General features: G+C 40.0%; 2 protein-coding genes across 6 annotated transcripts in view; one reads left to right on the forward strand and one right to left on the reverse strand.

The window, feature by feature from the left end:
* Window positions 1–1,028: 1,028 nt before the first annotated feature.
* cep57 (centrosomal protein 57) lies at window positions 1,029–10,662 on the reverse strand. Of its 3 annotated transcripts, none has more exons than XM_038692719.1 (11): window positions 10,348–10,662; window positions 9,722–9,911; window positions 9,159–9,359; window positions 8,922–9,043; window positions 8,664–8,792; window positions 7,944–8,021; window positions 7,643–7,738; window positions 7,061–7,141; window positions 2,522–2,748; window positions 2,280–2,424; window positions 1,029–2,173 (listed from the first exon to the last, which is right to left on the reverse strand). In XM_038692719.1, the coding sequence occupies exons 1-11, from the start codon at window positions 10,393–10,395 to the stop codon at window positions 1,988–1,990; spliced, it is 1,503 nt and encodes a 500-aa protein (XP_038548647.1). In that variant the 5' UTR covers window positions 10,396–10,662; the 3' UTR covers window positions 1,029–1,987. The 3 variants fall into 3 exon arrangements, with proteins under 3 accessions (XP_038548647.1, XP_038548645.1, XP_038548646.1); XM_038692717.1 differs by lacking the exons at window positions 1,029–2,173; window positions 2,280–2,424; window positions 2,522–2,748 and adding exons at window positions 5,199–6,345; window positions 6,452–6,596; window positions 6,694–6,920 and having other exon boundaries at window positions 7,058–7,141; window positions 10,348–10,660; XM_038692718.1 differs by lacking the exons at window positions 1,029–2,173; window positions 2,280–2,424; window positions 2,522–2,748 and adding exons at window positions 5,199–6,345; window positions 6,452–6,596; window positions 6,694–6,920 and having other exon boundaries at window positions 10,348–10,657.
* Window positions 10,663–10,883: 221 nt separating this feature from the next.
* The window catches only part of mre11a (MRE11 homolog A, double strand break repair nuclease), a 32,257-nt gene continuing 23,721 nt past the window's right edge, over window positions 10,884–19,419 (forward strand). The window contains exons 1-21 of one of the 3 annotated variants that reach the window (XM_038692713.1): window positions 10,884–10,901; window positions 11,479–11,558; window positions 11,777–11,909; window positions 12,063–12,223; window positions 12,319–12,406; window positions 12,538–12,679; window positions 12,782–12,896; window positions 13,289–13,474; window positions 13,591–13,762; window positions 13,871–13,951; window positions 14,038–14,167; window positions 14,271–14,371; window positions 14,496–14,666; window positions 14,754–14,813; window positions 14,897–15,062; window positions 16,709–16,795; window positions 17,290–17,354; window positions 17,471–17,532; window positions 17,747–17,840; window positions 18,623–18,734; window positions 18,893–19,302. In XM_038692713.1, the coding sequence (XP_038548641.1) occupies window positions 11,539–11,558; window positions 11,777–11,909; window positions 12,063–12,223; window positions 12,319–12,406; window positions 12,538–12,679; window positions 12,782–12,896; window positions 13,289–13,474; window positions 13,591–13,762; window positions 13,871–13,951; window positions 14,038–14,167; window positions 14,271–14,371; window positions 14,496–14,666; window positions 14,754–14,813; window positions 14,897–15,062; window positions 16,709–16,795; window positions 17,290–17,354; window positions 17,471–17,532; window positions 17,747–17,840; window positions 18,623–18,734; window positions 18,893–18,897 (2,151 nt within the window). In that variant the 5' untranslated portion in view covers window positions 10,884–10,901; window positions 11,479–11,538 and the 3' untranslated portion in view covers window positions 18,898–19,302. Of the gene's footprint in view, window positions 10,902–11,478; window positions 11,559–11,776; window positions 11,910–12,062; window positions 12,224–12,318; window positions 12,407–12,537; window positions 12,680–12,781; window positions 12,897–13,288; window positions 13,475–13,590; window positions 13,763–13,870; window positions 13,952–14,037; window positions 14,168–14,270; window positions 14,372–14,495; window positions 14,667–14,753; window positions 14,814–14,896; window positions 15,063–16,708; window positions 16,796–17,289; window positions 17,355–17,470; window positions 17,533–17,746; window positions 17,841–18,622; window positions 18,735–18,892; window positions 19,303–19,419 lie in introns of those variants that run through there. The other 2 variants (XM_038692714.1, XR_005440524.1) reach the window with 2 other exon arrangements.

Consider the following 19,419-nt stretch of genomic DNA (forward strand, 5'->3'; position numbering starts at 1 on the left):
TCCTCTGCTGTCCAACGTGTGTGTGTGTGTGTGTGAGAGAGAGAGAGAGAGAGAGACCCGCCCTCACGCAGAGGAGAGGATAGATGCTCTAAAGCAACAATAGAAATATTAATTTATTTCTTTTTGCTATGGATCCCTTACAGACTACAATGGGTTCTTCCTTGAACCATGTTACACCCTTCAAATAAGTTTCATGAAAATTGGGCCAGTCGTTTTTCAGTAATCCTGCTGCCAGACAAACAAACGGCACTGAAAACAAAACCTCCCTGGGTAATTGGGCTGTAGGATACTAATTATTTTAAATCTTGGGGGAATCAAAGTATTTATGGGTTATCTGATGTACAGGAGCCCATAGGGAAAGTTTTAAATTTAAGATTTTCCCGATTTTTTGCAACCACAATACATACGCACAGGCTATTCTTCAAATGTATGTCATTTTTGCTTTCTTACCTTTTTTAAAACAAGACCATGCAAGTTTGGGGTTAAGAGTATCTACAATAAAACACCACACATAAAAAATAACAATAAAAACAAACACTGTACTTCACATTTCACACAATTCATTAAATATGTTATAGAAAAAAAATAATGCCTGTTAGAAAGTATAAAAAGTACCAGAAAAGAATCCAGAAAAATCTAAATGAATAATTAAAAGCCTGTCATTTCAGGGGTATTCCTTTGTTTTACAGTGAATTCATTTACAGTTTGCTTGAAGCTATATAGCTAAATTCAGTCTTAAATAGTTTAGTGAAGCATAAAGCCTGAAGATAGTGGTAAAAAAGTTATAATCTTGTTCTGACGTTATTACGGTGTTCCACGTTACCAGCATCAGACGTAGGTAAGACTTTCAAACAGGAGAGAGCCCAACAGGAGCAGCTCGATCACCACACAGCAGGGTAAAGATACAAGGGAATAGTGGATCATTGGAATATCTTCAACAATAAAACAGAGTACAGTGCTATGGCTGGTTGTCCAAATAAAATGATGCATTTGTCAGCAAAACAAAGCCAAAACAAACAAAACAGAACTGTAGTCATTCGCCAACATAAATACTTTATTTCTCAGAGAAATACAATTTCACTCAAAAGTAGATAAACCTTTATTGTCATGTCTTAACCCAACATATACTTGTAGAAATAATTACAAATATTCTGATCATAACATACAACTGCACACACACACACGTCTGTAAGATGACACATCAAAAGGGGTTCAGTCGTGTTAAATAAGTAGAGCAAAATATGTATCTATATATTTTAGGTCCTTCACTTAATTAGGCTAATCAAACTGCAGAAATATGTATCAAACGATTTCATCACTGCAGTTTCTTTACACTACCATACCACTACGATCACTAAATTTACGAATCTGCAAATATCAAGCGTCCCATGAATGTATGAATTTAGCACCATGTGATTTTGGCTTCCTTAAAAAAAAAAAAAGTAAACTGCCCAGAACTACATGAAAAACTAAAATGAAAATGCAACTATCTTTTTCCAGCACTCAGGTAACTAAGCTGTTGCAATGAGTTTTTGTGCCCTCTGCTGGTAAAATACTTCAACATCAAGTAAAGAAATCCAGGCAGATGTTGGAGCCAACATGCTCCATCAACAAAAAAGTTTCTTTAATGGTATTTGTAAAGAATAGGTCAATCATCAATTAAAGCACGCTCTTTTAAAAGATGACTAACCAGACAACAAATGGACCTTTTTTTCATAAAATGCACTTTTCCTGGACTGACAAGACAACTTAGTTCTGGTTTGAAACACTTTCCAGATGTGTTACACTGTTCCTAATACAGTAAAATATACAAATATTTTCCCCAAGGATCATAGGTCGTAAGATCATTAACAGACACTTGCTTTAGATGGGCTGGTGTGCCATATTCTGTAGTGTTCATCAGTCAGTTGCTGTGTTGATGCTGAAAGAATGGCCATAGATAGGTACAAAGCAACAACATTACCCTAATGCACTGTCCTGGTGGGTTTCAGGTCCGTAGTGAGGTCTGCAGAGCCTTCATGTCCCTCAGCAGCCTCAGGTTCCTCTTGCTTCTCTCTCCTGGTCTGACTTTGACTGCTCCAGTAGAGTGGCCTCTAGTGGACACTGTGGTGGTCAACCTCACCTCATTCCCACTGCTCCGCCTGGAAGTAGCCTCTTTTCTTAACTTCTTTATCTAGAGAGACAAGAATAGATAAAGGGAAGGAGTCACTAAATAAAATAGCTTAGTTTTGCAGCTTATGTTGTGCTTGAACTGAATTGTTTTTTGTTCGAAAACCTACCTGTGTTTTGTGTTTGTAGAGCTTACTGATCTGCTCTCCTTTCCTCTCCATTTTCAGCAGCAGCCTCTCCTGCTCCCTCTGAAGTTCTTTCCTTTCCTGCTCAGAAACACTGGCCTCCACCTGCCTCATCAACTCGTCCTGCTCCCTGCAAACAAACACACACATGCACGCACAGAGAAATTAAATGTAACACTGTTCTAAACAATTCACTCCTTATAGAGCTCAAATGCCACTACACTCACAAGCTCATGAGTCGCAGCTCCTCCTGTAGCGCTTGCAGCAGCTCTGATAGGTCTTCCCCGCTAGCGGAGGAGGAAGAAGAGGAAGAGGAACTGTCTGAATGCCTGCGACTACCTGTCTCGTAGCTGTTAGAAAGGACACGGCAGTTGCAGAGGTGTGGCTGGTGTCGCTTCAGGAGAGACAAAACTGACTGGACGTTTGCTCGGACTGAGTGGCTGCAGCCTACTGACTGAAGGTCATGCAGAAGAGGAGACAGAGTCAAGGAGAGAGGCCTGAGATTTGGCACCTTGTAAGAGAGGGAGAGGTAGCTATGAAGTGCATCCAAGTTCTCCGTGAATTCAACTAAATTGCCTCCCAGTGTCCGCAGCATGTGATCATAGCCCGAGCGTTTGCAGAACTCAAAGAAGTATACTCCAAACTGCCTCAAGACAACCTCCGGCTTCACTCCTGCCAAACAAAACAAAAACAAAACAAAAGCAGGATAATATGACCAATATTAAAACTGACCAATATTTTCTGAAAGGTGACAACACACATAATCCATTTACCTAGAAGCTTGCAGGCTTCTGCTATTAACTGCATAGTGATTTCGTCTTTGTAGACTTCATGTGTCAGGAAAGTGTCCTGGACTCCTGCTTCATCCCTGTTCATGATGGAGATGATTTTGGGAAGAGAATGGATTTATTGTTATTGTGTATATGATAAAGAGAATAAAAAATGGAAGAAGATAGGCTATGTTGATTTGAAAAAAATAACCTCTAACGGTAATGCATTATTTATTGGATACAGGCTACACAAAGTAATCGGCAGTGATTTTAACTAAGCCTTGTAACAAATGTGTAAATACAGTAAATAGAAATGTTCTTTTACCTGAGCTTGATCCACGTCTCCTCGCCAAACGTTTCAACCACCAGCGATTTCAAACAAGTGTTAATAAATCCATACTGTAGAAGACAAATACGTTAATATGCAGGCTTTTTAAATACTGGGTCTATTGAAAGTTGGGCAACTTATAAAGCAACCAAAACATAACAAATTCAGCATAGGCCTACCATATCTCTAGTAACGTTTACAGCACAGTTTGTCCACCAGACTCGTTGTCCTTCAGAGTATCCTCGTTCTCGCTCTCTACGCCATCAATCCAATCATAAACCCTGGATGATGTCCCCACCGACTGGAAGAAACCCAAAGCTTTAGGCTGCACGTGTATGGAGACTGGCAGAGGTAGATAAAGACACATTGTTGAATGAGTGTTCTTCCATGAGGAGCTGCCCAGACCAGCCTGGTGCTGAAATCAATGGTTGGCGAACATTTAACACACTAATAAAGCTACGAATAACTACGCACAAGAAATACACTGCCAATTAAATATAATATATTTTATTATTAACCTGCCAAAATACTTTGACTGCACTATTTTATATAGGCTATTAGTAGCTCTACAAGGGTGTGCGACAATTGTTAAGCATCTTTCCAAAATCACGGGCACTCGGAAGGCGCAGACCTCCGCCAAGGCCAGCAGTCCAGTTAGAGCTTGTTCAGAGGAAGTCGCGCGCTGTGGATTCAACAACAACTGCCTACAAAACAGGAGGAACTACCTCATTTTACTAACCAGCTGTAACTAACAACTTTTCACACGTTTTAGTTTTCTTAACGTTACCTTCACTGGTTCACTGTCTCCAACTCGGCCTCTCTCCTCTGCTGTCCAACGTGTGTGTGTGTGTGTGTGTGAGAGAGAGAGAGAGAGAGAGAGAGAGAGAGACCCGCCCTCACGCAGAGGAGAGGATAGATGCTCTAAAGCAACAATAGAAATATTAATTTATTTCTTTTTTGCTATGGATCCCTTACAGACTACAATGGGTTCTTTCTTGAACCATGTTACACCCTTCAAATAAGTTTCATGAAAATTGGGCCAGTCGTTTTTCAGTAATCCTGCTGCCAGACAAACAAACGGCACTGAAAACAAAACCTCCCTGGGTAATTGGGCTGTAGGATACTAATTATTTTAAATCTTGGGGGAATCAAAGTATTTATGGGTTATCTGATGTACAGGAGCCCATAGGGAAAGTTTTAAATTTAAGATTTTCCTGATTTTTTGCAACCACAATACATACGCACAGGCTATTCTTCAAATGTATTTCATTTTTGCTTTCTTTCCTTTTTTAAAACAAGACCATGCAAGTTTGGGGTTAAGAGTATCTACAATAAAACGGTCACAACATAAAAAATAACAATAAAAACAAACACTGTACTTCACATTTCACACAATTCATTAAATATGTTATAGTAAAAAAATAATGCCTGTTAGAAAGTATAAAAAGTACCAGAAAAGAATCCAGAAAAATCTAAATGAATAATTAAAAGCCTGTTATTTCAGGGGTATTCCTTTGTTTTACAGTGAATTCATTTACAGTTTGCTTGAAGCTATATAGCTAAATTCTCTTGTCTGACGTTATTACGGTGTTCCACGTTACCAGCATCAGACGTAGGTAAGACTTTCAAACAGGAGAGAGCCCAACAGGAGCAGCTCGATCACAACACAGCAGGGTAAAGATACAAGGGCACAGTGGATCATTGGAATATCTTCAACAATAAAACAGAGTACAGTGCTATGGCTGGTTGTCCAAATAAAATGATGCATTTGTCAGCAAAACAAAGCCAAAACAAACAAAACAGAACTGTAGTCATTCGCCAACATAAATACTTTATTTCTCAGAGAAATACAATTTCACTCAAAAGTAGATAAACCTTTATTGTCATGTCTTAACCCAACATATACTTGTAGAAATAATTACAAATATTCTGATCATAACATACAACTGCACATACACACACACACGTCTGTAAGATGACACATCAAAAGGGGTTCAGTCGTGTTAAATAAGTAGAGCAAAATATGTATCTATATATTTTAGGTCCTTCACTTAATTAGGCTAATCAAACTGCAGAAATATGTATCAAACGATTTCATCACTGCAGTTTCTTTACACTACCATACCACTACGATCACTAAATTTACGAATCTGCAAATATCAAGCGTCCCATGAATGTATGAATTTAGCACCATGTGATTTTGGCTTCCTTAAAAAAAAAAAAGAAAACTGCCCAGAACTACATGAAAAACTAAAATGAAAATGCAACTATCTTTTTCCACCACTCAGGTAACTAAGCTGTTGCAATGAGTTTTTGTGCCCTCTGCTGGTAAAATACTTCAACATCAAGTAAAGAAATCCAGGCAGATGTTGGAGCCAACATGTTCCATCAACAAAAAAGTTTCTTTAATGGTATTAATGGTAATAGGTCAATCATCAATTAAAGCACGCTCTTTTAAAAGATGACTAACCAGACAACAAATGGACCTTTTTTTCATAAAATGCACTTTTCCTGGACTGACAAGACAACTTAGTTCTGGTTTGAAACACTTTCCAGATGTGTTACACTGTTCCTAATACAGTAAAATATACAAATATTTTCCCCAAGGATCATAGGTCGTAAGATCATTAACAGACACTTGCTTTAGATGGGCTGGTGTGCCATATTCTGTAGTGTTCATCAGTCAGTTGCTGTGTTGATGCTGAAAGAATGGCCATAGATAGGTACAAAGCAACAACATTACCCTAATGCACTGTCCTGGTGGGTTTCAGGTCCGTAGTGAGGTCTGCAGAGCCTTCATGTCCCTCAGCAGCCTCAGGTTCCTCTTGCTTCTCTCTCCTGGTCTGACTTTGACTGCTCCAGTAGAGTGGCCTCTAGTGGACACTGTGGTGGTCAACCTCACCTCATTCCCACTGCTCCGCCTGGAAGTAGCCTCTTTTCTTAACTTCTTTATCTAGAGAGACAAGAATAGATAAAGGGAAGGAGTCACTAAATAAAATAGCTTAGTTTTGCAGCTTATGTTGTGCTTGAACTGAATTGTTTTTTGTTCGAAAACCTACCTGTGTTTTGTGTTTGTAGAGCTTACTGATCTGCTCTCCTTTCCTCTCCATTTTCAGCAGCAGCCTCTCCTGCTCCCTCTGAAGTTCTTTCCTTTCCTGCTCAGAAACACTGGCCTCCACCTGCCTCATCAACTCGTCCTGCTCCCTGCAAACAAACACACACATGCACGCACAGAGAAATTAAATGTAACACTGTTCTAAACAATTCACTCCTTATAGAGCTCAAATGCCACTACACTCACAAGCTCATGAGTCGCAGCTCCTCCTGTAGCGCTTGCAGCAGCTCTGATAGGTCTTCCCCGCTAGCGGAGGAGGAAGAAGAGGAAGAGGAACTGTCTGAATGCCTGCGACTACCTGTCTCGTAGCTGTTAGAAAGGACACGGCAGTTGCAGAAGTGTGGCTGGTGTCGCTTCAGGAGAGACAAAACTGACTGGACGTTTGCTCGGACTGAGTGGCTGCAGCCTACTGACTGAAGGTCATGCAGAAGAGGAGACAGAGTCAAGGAGAGAGACAGAGAGAGCCATAGAAAGAGAAGTGAGGCATTAAAAGTACAGTAAATACCATTTTATTCCAATGCTAAAATCATAACTGGATGTATGCCCATACTACCGTTCCAGCAACAAAGGGTATATCTCTGAAGCTCAATCTATAGTGTGGCTGTGTGTAGGACGACTGCTGTAGTGAAGACATCTGCAAACAGTAAGATCCACAGGAAAGTGCTAATTTGGGAGCAAGAAGTAAGCCACAACTAAGGATTGTTTTTCTTATCAGAAAATCTATCAAATGTATTGATTCGGTCATTTCCTGTTCAAAATATTTAACTTTTTCGTTTTTCTGACAAACACACAAAAAATATTAATTTCATAATGACATCAAGTGGAGAAAAAATTAATTATTACTTATTATAAAGTATAAAGTGAGAAACAAAAGCAGAGAAAATGGAACTTCCATTCATTTAATGCTTTTTATGATATAAAATGTATCAGGATATCCTAACAAATGCACTTAATGTTCTTCCTTCCTACTTGATTCAACAGGACACTCACAGATGTACTAACACTATAGCGAAGCACTTGACTGCAGCTGTCTTGTCACATTGCTTCAAACATCTACTCATAAAGAGAGAAAGAAACATTCTCAGTGCGCTCAAACATTAGTAAAACCCTGACCTGCCCCTGTGAAGGTCTTTACCTTTGAATTGGACCTCTTCTCTTTGGACTGTCTGGTGGACAGGCAAGGGGACACTGACTGCAGCAGTATCCTGTTGGCCTCCAAACCTGTCTGCAGCTGAGCAACACACTAAACGTAAATCTCCACACATACATACATACATGCATAATTTGTAGTGTTGTGTGTGTGGAAACATGTACATTTAGTATCAAGCACTCTGTATGTAAAACAACAGACTAAGCTTCCTTTCAGGTATAAGAAACATAACAAGCTGTAGCGAGTGCAAGGAAAAAAAATGGTAGTTAAAGAGAAACACAGTTACCTGATTGGCCTTATCCTCAACCAGCTTTCTTTGGTGCTCCTCCTCCTGTAGTTTCATATCTAGCTCCCGGATCTTTATCTGACATATTCAGACACACACAATAATCTTTAATGTCATTTAACCATAAGAGCATTTAAGTTTTTCCCCCTCTTGTCATTACCATCTTGAGATTAAAACATAAGCTTTGTGAAAAACACCCACACTTTTATAACTTCTAAACTGATCTGAGGAACCAGAGATAGATCAATTGTTTTTATCCTACACAATTTGGTTTGTGACCATTTAGAACCTATCAATGTCTGCTTGTGACCCCTCTTCATAGGTTTATGGCCTTTGTGTGGACATGAGTTGCGAGCAGTTAAAAAGAGTGACTTTTCCCTCCCAAACAGAGACCTGAAAGGATGAAAGCATTCAGCATTTCACAAGATATTTGGAAAAATGAAACAATCAAATAATCTTGTATCAAATATATACATTTATATATAAAAAATATTTATTTTTACATTTATATACAAAATAAATACATATTTATTTTGTTTTCTTAACTCCCTTAATGAAATTGTGACTCAAGATGTATATTGGGAACCCATGTGGCGATCCTGATCCCCAGAATTTGTGCAATTTTGTCTTCACAGAAATGAAATATTTTAGACCAAGGCACCTAAGTAGTCAAAGTCAGCGACTCCTCTAACTGACATGTCGCTGTGTCTTTGCGAGCACCTCTGCATTGTTTTGTGTGCGAGTCAGCCTGAGATACTCCTGCTCCAGTCGCTGCAGCTTCTCCAACTGGGCATGCTCAGACACCATGTCAGACTGTTGATCAGCTGACTTTCCTGTCTCCACGGAAACCTGAAAATGTAGAGAACAATTAATGCAGTTCTTCCAGTCTACTTACTCACACATGAGTTGCATGAGTGTTTTTGTGTAAGTCCTAGCATCTATAGCACATCCTATGGCACTAAGGAACACTGGGTTAACCTGCTGTTTGAGCAGGCTGGTCCTGTCTGCCTTGGCATTGCGCAACATCCTCCTCATGTGATCCAGCTGGCGCTCCAGCTTCACACAGCGGGACTCTGCAGCAGCCAGGTGGGTGATCAACACTGTGGAGAAGAACAATGACACACTGAGACAAGACACACAAAAAAAGAAGAGATAAAAAGTAAAACAATAAATCATGTCTGCCAATAAGTTATTAAATCCCATTCATACACCCACCTTGGTTGCAGTTGGACGGGCCACTTATCTCTTTTTCTGTGTCTGTCTGATCACTTAAGAGTCTCTGTGTGGCTTTATCACTCTGCAGATGTGTGCGTGATGCATCTTTCCCCATAGTGTGCAGACTGAGCGCTGCATGTCCTTTCTCCAACTCCAACCTCCTGATCTTTTCCTGGAGGTTCCTCAAGGCAGACAAGATCGCTACACACATGCATGCATGCACACACACACACACACACACACACACACACACACACACACAGATTATGTGTGAGAGATTAGTTATGAGAATGTGTAGCATATGGAGATATCCTGATAGCTTTCAAAGATATTTAGATTATAGTCATGGTTTAAGCAGGTAGAATAGAATAGTAGAGTAGGAGAGGAAGTTTTAGACAGGATCATGTGAAAGAATGAATAGATGTCAGTGCAGCTGAGACATTCAAGTAGTGCGGCATCATGTTGCACATGATGTAACCATGGAGCGCTGAAACACCACAATACCTGAATGGAAACTTTGCAAAAGGAAAACAACCAGCCACACACATACAAATTAAAGATACCTGCGCTGCTGGTCTCTGGGAATGCCTTGCTGGGTGATAATGGATGACATGACTGATGTGTGCGTGTTTGGGGTGTGTGATGTACAAGTGTGTTGATGAAGGGACGGTGCACAGGATACTCTTTATAAGATGGGAGTGACAGGCTGTCAGATACTACTCCACTGGGTGGTGGTGGTGGTGGACAGATCACCTGTAGAAAGAGGGGTAAATGTTGAATGCAACCACAGTATCTGGCGAATAATACAGACATAGTGGATCTTCAATACTATGATACCAGTATCAGTAGGCCTAATGGAGATATTGTAGAGTTAGTAGCCTCTCAGCATGAGCAATAACCAGCAAATTAAGTACAGAAAGTGAAATAAATGAGCTAAAACCTTCCATACATGCTCTGAACTGAATGGTACAACATGATTTGTTTTCCCTGCTCAAGTCAAATAAAACACATTAAGTTGAAACTTCAGTGTGCTTTCTAGGTCTGCAGCATCAGCTGTTCCGAGTTGTAGCAACTGCTGCTAGGTAGCTTTCCGTCTTCGTCTAGCTAACTCTACGGCCAATATAAACGGCGACCAGCAGCATTTGTTCTTCATTTTTAAGTTAAATTAGGCAAAATATGGTAAAGCTACCTTCTTCCGCGCAGCATCCGCAGCGGGTGTTTTTGACAGAGTCTCCATTGAAATGCAGCCAATCCAGTCTGCCTCGCTTGTGCTGAACCAGGGACCAAACTGCGATAAATATGCTTTTTTAAAAGTAAAACTACAGCCAGTGCCTTTTTAATTATGACTGACAGCCTGCTCGCTATGCGCCATTTCTAGAGCTGTCAGTGGTACTATGGGTTGTGTAAAGAAAACATCACTTGACAAACAAGCATAATCCTGCGTTTGTGAGAGGTTTGAATGATATATATCCCAGCCTGGCCCGTCAGGCGCTGCTGGCATCCACATCAACGTTATATTTGACGTTTTAGCTAGATCGGTACGCCTTTATCATTAAAACAGACGTATACCACTTGCTTACCGGAAGTGTAGTTTTCCTTCCGCAGAGATTCTGCAGTTCAGAACGGTGATGCTTCAGAAAAAACTACAATAACTCTGAGCTATCTGTGAGGGGCGGGGAGAGCGTTTGCAAGACTTGCCGGGATTTTTATGGTAAGTTTACCAATTCTGGGACTGAAGAGGAGGTGGGTGGCATGCAATATTTCCTCCACGTTGTACGTTATAGCATACACAACAAATACTAACGTTTAACATACACATTACTTGTAGGTTAGACGCAACCTATATGTAAACATAAGTTAAGTTCGTGTTAGCTAATATCGCGTTGACAACTTGCTTTTTAGCACAAGTAAAAGCTAACGTTACGTTAACTTTAACTCGCCATTCTCGCAGTAACATGCCATTCAGTTAGCTACAAGTTACAGTTAGCTACTAATTTACGAGCTGATTATTAGATAGACTCATATAATAAAACACAATGTATTATAATGTCTCGTAAAATATATTGTTTGGTGACCGAGTTTATTAACATGGCTTTTGTTTTGTAAACCCTGACAATAATGCTTTCATGATTTTTTTAACTTACTGACTCCCAAGCTCAAACGTAATCACCATTTGTATTAGCTGTAGCATATGTAACGTTAACGCAGTCCTTGTGATATTTTGTAACGTTAGCATCTCTGTAATGTGTCGCATAATAACCTCTGTAACTTTTCGACAAGAGGTCCAGCGCTAAATATAACGTCACTGGATTGTGTGCAGGGAGGTCTTTTGCTGACCACCTGTCGGGTGTAAACAGATATCCCATCATCCCACAGCATCATGTCGTCGGAGAGCACCTTGTGAGTTTGTTTAAATTATTACTTTTATGCCAAATATTTTGTGATTGTGATTGTTGGATTTTAACAGAACTCCTGAAATCTATCTAAATAAATAATCTTTGCATCTAGGCAATCTACAGTGCAGTCTAGCAAGTTACGGATGCTAATTTTCGATCCTGATTCAGAATAATCTAGTAGATGAGATCTTTTAAACGACTGTTTGTGTGCTGTCTTTCTAGGGATGATGAGCATACCTTCAAGATCCTGATCGCCACAGATATTCACCTTGGTTACCTCGAGAAGGATGCTATCCGTGGCAATGACACTTATAACACACTGGATGAGATCCTGAAATGTGCCAAGACAAATCAGGTGCGAGCAAGCTGATGTATGTGTGTATGTATGATGGTCACATGGATGAAAACAGTAAATCAAACTGATCTATGTGTGCTTGAATGGACATCCCAGAGTCTACCTGTTCTAAAACTCCTGCTGCTTTCTTTTTGCTTATTTGTTTGCTTGCAGGTTGACTTCATCCTGCTGGGTGGTGATTTGTTCCATGAGAACAAGCCATCACGACGATGCCTCCACAACTGCATCACTATGCTAAGAAAATACTGCATGGGAGACACGCCCATACACTTCAACATTCTCAGTGACCAGACGATCAACTTCAACACAACCCAGTCAGTATCGCTGCTTTTGCGTGGTCATTCTTACAAAACATTATGTTCTTGTTCAGTGAATGTTATATTAATGTTGTTTGCATGATGTGCTGTAGGTTCCCCTGGGTAAACTATCAGGATGAAAACCTGAACATCTCTATTCCTGCATTCAGCATTCACGGTAACCATGATGACCCAACTGGGGTGAGTTGCTTCCAACATAAAAGAAAATTATCACACACACAACACAAGATCTTAATATGAAAGAGTTTGCCTCTGTTTCGTTGTTCCTGTATGCTTGTTTTAATGTCATTTATACTTTTCCCCCCCTCAAGGCTGAAGGTTTGTGTGCGTTGGACCTGCTAAGTGCTTCTGGTCTTGTCAATCACTTTGGTCATTCCCAGTCAGTGGAGCGGATAGAGATTAGTCCCATCCTCATGCAGAAAGGCAGCACCAAGCTAGCCTTGTATGGTCTTGGTAAGTGTGTTTTGTGTAATCTTTGTACGCATTCTTCCATGATTTATAAAAATAGGAATTGTTGTTTTATTCTAAGTTGTGTGCGCGTGCGTGTGTGTGTAGGCTCCATCCCAGATGAGCGCTTGTACAGGATGTTTGTCAACAACCAGGTAACGATGCTTCGCCCCAAAGAAGACCAAGATGAATGGTTTAACCTCTTCACCATCCACCAGAACAGGTGTGCGCATGCGTTTGTACTGTATGTTGTAGGAAAGTCTGACCCACTGGGAGGGAAGAGCTGTAAATTTTTGTCATACACTACCAAATGCGACAACATTAGATATACGTGCCAGACTGTCATACTGTATGTCCATGTATCTCACACTATGTCCTTCGACAGATTAGAATATGCGTGCGGGAGAGGGAAGTTTTGGTGGTGAAAAATCTACATTGTTTTTTTTAAAGAGGGTGAATAATAGCTTTATATGTTCTACATGCATTGGGGATTGTAAATCTTTACTGCACTACCTCACAAAGCTCGGTTTAGTTATTAATTTTATGACTGCTGTATTTTCGTGTTTCATCTTATTCGTTTAATATTTATTTTCTCTCTGTGTTTTTTTTTCCTAGGAGCAAGCACGGACCCACTAACTACATTCCTGAGCAGTTTCTGGATGAATTTCTTGACTTGGTCGTGTGGGGTCACGAGCATGAGTGCTTGATAACACCGACCAGAAATGAACAGCAGCTCTTCTACGTGACACAGCCTGGCAGCTCTGTAGCCACCTCCCTGTCCCCTGGAGAGGCAGCAAAGAAGTAAAAATTAACGCACAAGAACACAGACACACATACACAATGGATAGTAAGCTCAATATTCAGAGCATGTTTTAAAGTGATAAAGTAACCAAAACACCCTGTTTGTGTGGATCTAGGCACATAGGGCTGCTGAGGGTGAAGGGTCGTAAGATGAACCTGCAAAAGATCCCCCTTAAGACGGCGCGTCAGTTCTTCATTCAGGATGTAGTGCTGGCTGACTACCAAGACCTCTTCACACCTGATACACCCCAGGTCACTAAGAAGGTGGAGAGCTTGTGTTATGCAAAGGTAACACTCCGACAAACATACAGGGCCAGTCTTTCATCTGTTCATCAGCCATCTTACCCCTCTTGATCCTCATATGTCCCCCCTTTCTCTCTTTCTGTAATTCTTAAGGTCACAGAGATGTTAGAAGAAGCTGAAAGAGAAAGACTCGGCTGTCCTCTCACTCCAGAGAAACCTCTTATTCGCCTCAGGGTAAGATGTACACACTTGCAGCGTGGCCGAACGCCTCCATATTCACGCTACACATTCAAATTCGTCCCCTTCGTTCCCTTCCCCAGGTGGACTACAGTGGAGGCTTTGAGACGTTCAACACTTCTCGCTTCAGTCAGAAGTTTGTGGACCGCATAGCCAACCCAAAAGACCTCATTCACTTTCTTAGACACCGAGAGCAAAAGGAGGATATCAAAGGTCTGACACAGACTAAATTTAGTGCTATGGATCTACAGTATTCACTAAAGGGTTGACGTATAGTATTGTTTACTTGACATGCTTCAATCTTTGTGCTTCTTAGATGATGTCAATGTTGACTACAGCAAACTGTTAAAAACCACAGCAGTTGAGGGTTTGAGAGTGGAGGACCTGGTCAAACAGTACTTTGAGGCAGCCGAACAGGTGCTGTACACACACAGATTTACATTCTTAACGCTTATGTCTTAACTTATATGTTTTAACCGTCTATTCTTTGGAAACGTGTGTGTGTGTGTGTGTGTGTGTGTGTGTGTGCATATCTTCACAGACAGTGCAGCTGTCCCTTCTGACGGAGCAGGGCATGGGGAAGGCTATTCAGGAGTTTGTGGACAAAGATGAGAAAGACGCCATCGAGGAGCTGATCACTTACCAGTTAGAGAAGACACAGCGCCACCTCCAGGCCAGAGGAGTAATTACAGAGCAGGATATAGACACAGAGGTAAGGCAGTGGGGGCTGGCATGGGAAGTAGGGAGAAACTGATGTTGTAAGTTTTCTAAGTAAGAGTGCATGTTTTTACATTTTCAGATCCGGCTATACAGAGACTCCAAAAAGAACACAACTGAGGAAGAAAATGAAATCAGAGAAGTAAGTAATGAATACACAAAAGTTAAAGATGTTGTCATGTCTCTTGCGTCTAACTGTGTGTGCTTTATCCCTCTCTTTCTCAGGCTTTCAACAGAGCCAAAGCTCACCGTGAGCCTGCAGACCTGGATATATTTGATGAGCTTGCTGATGATGCTATGGACTCTGATGAAGGCTCAGTCCCATTCTCTCCCCCTGTGCGAGGCAGAGGGCGAGCCAGCAGGGCGCGGGGTGGCCGGGGAAGGGGGAAAGGTGAGTTATCATGTTCTCTGTCACAAGTATGAAGGGGAAATAGATGTGCAGAGAGAAATACACAGTGCGCAGACAAGGTAGAAATATTCACAATATGCATTGATTATAATGCTCTGTATACAAACTACATAATTGCAAAGGAAGTAAGAGACTTCATTTAATCAGAATGTACATCTATAACAGCCTAGAACAGCCTTGGAGGATTTAATAGGCTAGACCTACAGCACAAGAGGTTAATAATATGTCATGTGATAAACTCTGGTACAGGTATTTGATTGAAGAAGACTGGCAAGAGTATAATGTGGAATTTAACACAGCCAATAATGATTTTATTTAATGGATTTGTATTGTATTGAATCTCTGAGAATACATGTTGGAGCCTCACATGAAATTAACAACTTTAATACTGTTCAGCCACATTCCTCTTAAATTCCAGCAGAGGGAAGTCAAACCTTTTAGATGTTACACACTATATTTATTGAACCATTAGCTTATGAGTACGGAAGCAAATTGCATTCAACAATAAACATTTTTTAGATACCTTATCTTGTATATAGGAAAAAAGATGTCATAATTACAAAATCTGGATGAAGTAGCCTAATTATGTGACAGCTGGAAAGATGCCACTTACTGGCCACTGCTTTGCTCAGTAGAACCACTGCATAGCCACAGTAACGTAAGTTATCAGCTTGATACTTCCAAAAATGCAGATGCTTTAAGTTAGACAATTTGTTGCTAGAAGACTTTATAGAAGGTTTATAGATAACGGTTTAACTACAATATTGAAAGGCTAATATTCACCTTGTAATATTAGAGATCCTGATCTCCTAATTAGGGCTGGGCAATGTGGCCAAAATTGTTATCACGATGAAAACATTTCATAGCATATGATATCCATAATTATCACAATATATGTCCAGTTATTAATTATGTGGTTAATCTTTCTTTATGGTCAGAATGGGAAAAACACTCGATGCCAAACACTGGATCACTTAACAAATCTGAGGGAGAACATTCAAAACTATTATGATTTAAAAAAATTTAACAAATAAGATTAGTAAATTGTTTTTCAGTCCCTTTTCCTCTACAAAATAAATATTTTATTAGAAAAGTTAAGTGCTAATATGTTTGTGATTCAAATAAATTAAACCAAATATTTATTGACCATATATTGAACATTTATTATATTGTTTTTGAGGAAAATTATATTGTGATAATTATCATTATTGCTTTATTGCCCAGCCCTACTCCTAATTATGACATCTTTTCTTATAATTACGAGAGAAGTTGTCTACATTTTTTTTTTTCTTTGGTGAATGCTATGCGCTTCCGTATATGACTGTTACAAACTGGGGGGTGAAGTCCACTATTAAGCATTGTTTTCATTGGCATAACAGTTGTACATAAAAAGGAACTGGTTAGACAAAGATCAAAAAGTGCTTATTGTAGTTTGTGTAATCTTCATATTGTCAGCACACAAAATAAGCATTGCTGTTTGAATAACATATGACACTAGCACGGCACTGATAATGTTGATTGTAATTGGCTTTAATTACATTTAATGCAGGAAAACAAAGGACTGTATATAATGATGATGTGTATGGCATCAAAAATCATTGTTCTGAACTGTTTGCCTGTTCTTCCAGGTGCAACTGCCTCTGAACCAAAGCCAACCGGCCGGGGCCGTTCCCAGAAGCCCTCAGCAACAACCCAAAGCAGAAGCATTATGCAAGGTAGGAGAGTGTGAGATTATGATTGTGAGTGTGATGATCTATAGCAGTTGTTCTCAAATCATTTCTGCCACTGCCCCCTTCACTCCCCCACACATGTAAACGGATTGATTCCTTGTAAATCATTAACAATATTGATGCAGCAACAAATAAAAATTGAGCCAAGTTGAATTCAGTTGAAATAAAATAAATAATTCAGGTCAGCACATTTTTTTATTTTCCACATAAATCATGTTCATTCCACATATTTTTCCCCTGGTCGTTGGCACATACAGCGGCTCTATGGTGGCGCAAGGGGGCCCGCGCCCCAGTTTGAGAACCACTGATATACAGACACAAGTCAATGTTCTGTATACAACTCTGTTATGCCAGACCTGATATTACCACTTCTTACTGGTCCTCATCAGTTTCAGTTTCTTCCTTGCTTTCACCTTTAGTCCTCCCTCAGTGTGTTTCTCTTTCCTCTTCTTTAAACTTCATTAAACTTCATTCTTCAGCATTTCAAGCTACATCCCAGAGATCATCTCGGTCTGGAGCCGCCACATCTTACAAAGCAGAAGAAGTAAGTCAAATGACAACACAAACAGTACAGTTTACAGTACACGCACACCTTATTTTTAAACTGTATGTGAACTGTACAATCCTCCAACCTTGAATCTCATCTTTATCCACCTCCAGGTGACCATTGATGACTCAGATGAAGATATACCTGTAATGAAAGCTACCCGACCTCCTCCAAAGTATGTCTGTTTCGGTCCACAATATGGTAGTCCAGTTCTTCAAGGGAGAAAAAAAATGTAGTGACAAACAGATGTCTAAATTTTGCACAGTATATGTATATATACACATACACACGCAGTTGTTCTTTCCCTCTTTTTTCCATCAGCTGTATATTTTTACAATTTGAAGGTTTTATTTATTTATTTATAAATCTAGGTCTTTCTCTTTCCACAGACCAACATCGTCATCATCCTTCACGAAGTACAGCTCACAGAATCAGAGCCAGTCATCTAGAGGAGTCGCATTTGATGACAGTGATGAAGATGAGGTAAAAAGAGATCAGAGAAAATGATTTAGCATGTCTGTCTGTGAAGGTTCTCAGTCATCCAGGACACAGTTATCCAAGGAACGTTAAAATCAAGGGCAGCTAGACTTGGTTGAAGATACTCCCAGATGTTTCGCCTCTCCAGTTGGCCTTGATTTTAACCTTCCTTGGATTTAGCATGTTTCTTTTTTACATTGGTGAAAAGTGACTTTACCTGTAAAATTTGTAAACTATGTAACCATATCGTTTTCTGGGAATCAAAACTGATCTGAATCTCTTTTAGTGTTATATTTTTAACAAACATGTATACCCCTACACTTAGGGGGCTTTCACACCTGAAAGTCCGCACCAAGGTCCGAACCAAAGTTCATGTTTTGATACATTTTGATACATTCGGTTAGTTTTGGTTTGGTTTCACAAACTGCAATTCTGCAACCGCACTAAAGGTCTTTACATATATGTATGTGTGTGTGTGTGTGTGTGTGTGTGTATATATATATATATACACAAAGGAGGAGAAGACCGCAAGCAATCCTTCTGCACCTCCGTTTCATGAGAAACCAAAGATGTAGGCCCATGTGGCATTTTGCTTCTATAGCGGCCGTCTGTTTGAAAAGATGATTTGTCACGGGAGATTTATAATTGTGTCCTTATTTCAATGCATTTCCCCGTGCGTTTGTTTGTTTCCGGTTTACACATCAACCGCCAAACTTCTGTAAATAGTCTAAAGTCCGAACCATCCAAAAAATGCTTTCACACCAGACACTAACTGAACCATGGTTCAGTTTGATCCAGACCAAGACTACCTCTTTTCGTCTGACCAAATTTCGTCTGTTTGGTCCGGACCATGGTCCGTGGGAGGTTTCACACCTGCAATTTTGGTGCGGACCAAACGAGGTAGGTGTGAAAGCCCCGTTAATCTCACATAATACACTTTATGTACACAAAATGAGCTTAACTATGTAATTATTGTGATTATCGTAACTTTTCACTTGTCCCAGGCCATTTCTTTAATCCTTTTTCCTTATTAATCTCTTTTTTTCCCCGTGATACAGGATAACCCATTCAAAGGCCCCAGCCGTCAAACAAGGAGATAACCATCTTATGTGTAACACTTGTTAATGTTGATTTTCCAAAAGATCTGTAAATGCTAATTAGCAAGTGAGCTGCTGCAATATTGTTCAGAAGGACTTTAAAGTGCATGTTTCAATTTTATCAGCAGCACCCAGTCTTCCTAATGTTGACAATAATTAATTACGCTGGACAGCTATTGTTGCTTAGGTGAAAGGGCTAGGCTAAACACTAGCTAGGGGGCAAAGTGGAGGTGGGTCATTTGCTATCCCCCATCTGAACCTACCAACTGGTGGAGCTTATCTGCTACTGTACATCAACATTGTTGGTTTTGTCATTGGCTTTTGTAGTCCTCTGATATTCAGTAAATAATAAATGTTTTTTTCATACATAATCAACTGTCTCTTTGTTTTTGAATAATGGTCTATGACTCCCTCTCAAAGGTTGTGGCTACAGTCATAGAAACAGGCTTGTGGATGTTGGATAAATCTTACAGAGACAAATGTGGCAA

This window comes from Micropterus salmoides, unplaced genomic scaffold (assembly GCF_014851395.1).
Source record: "Micropterus salmoides isolate LMB-PRFRI ecotype aquatic unplaced genomic scaffold, ASM1485139v1 Ms_hic_scaffold_3, whole genome shotgun sequence".
NCBI classification, from domain to species: Eukaryota; Metazoa; Chordata; class Actinopteri; order Centrarchiformes; family Centrarchidae; genus Micropterus; species Micropterus salmoides.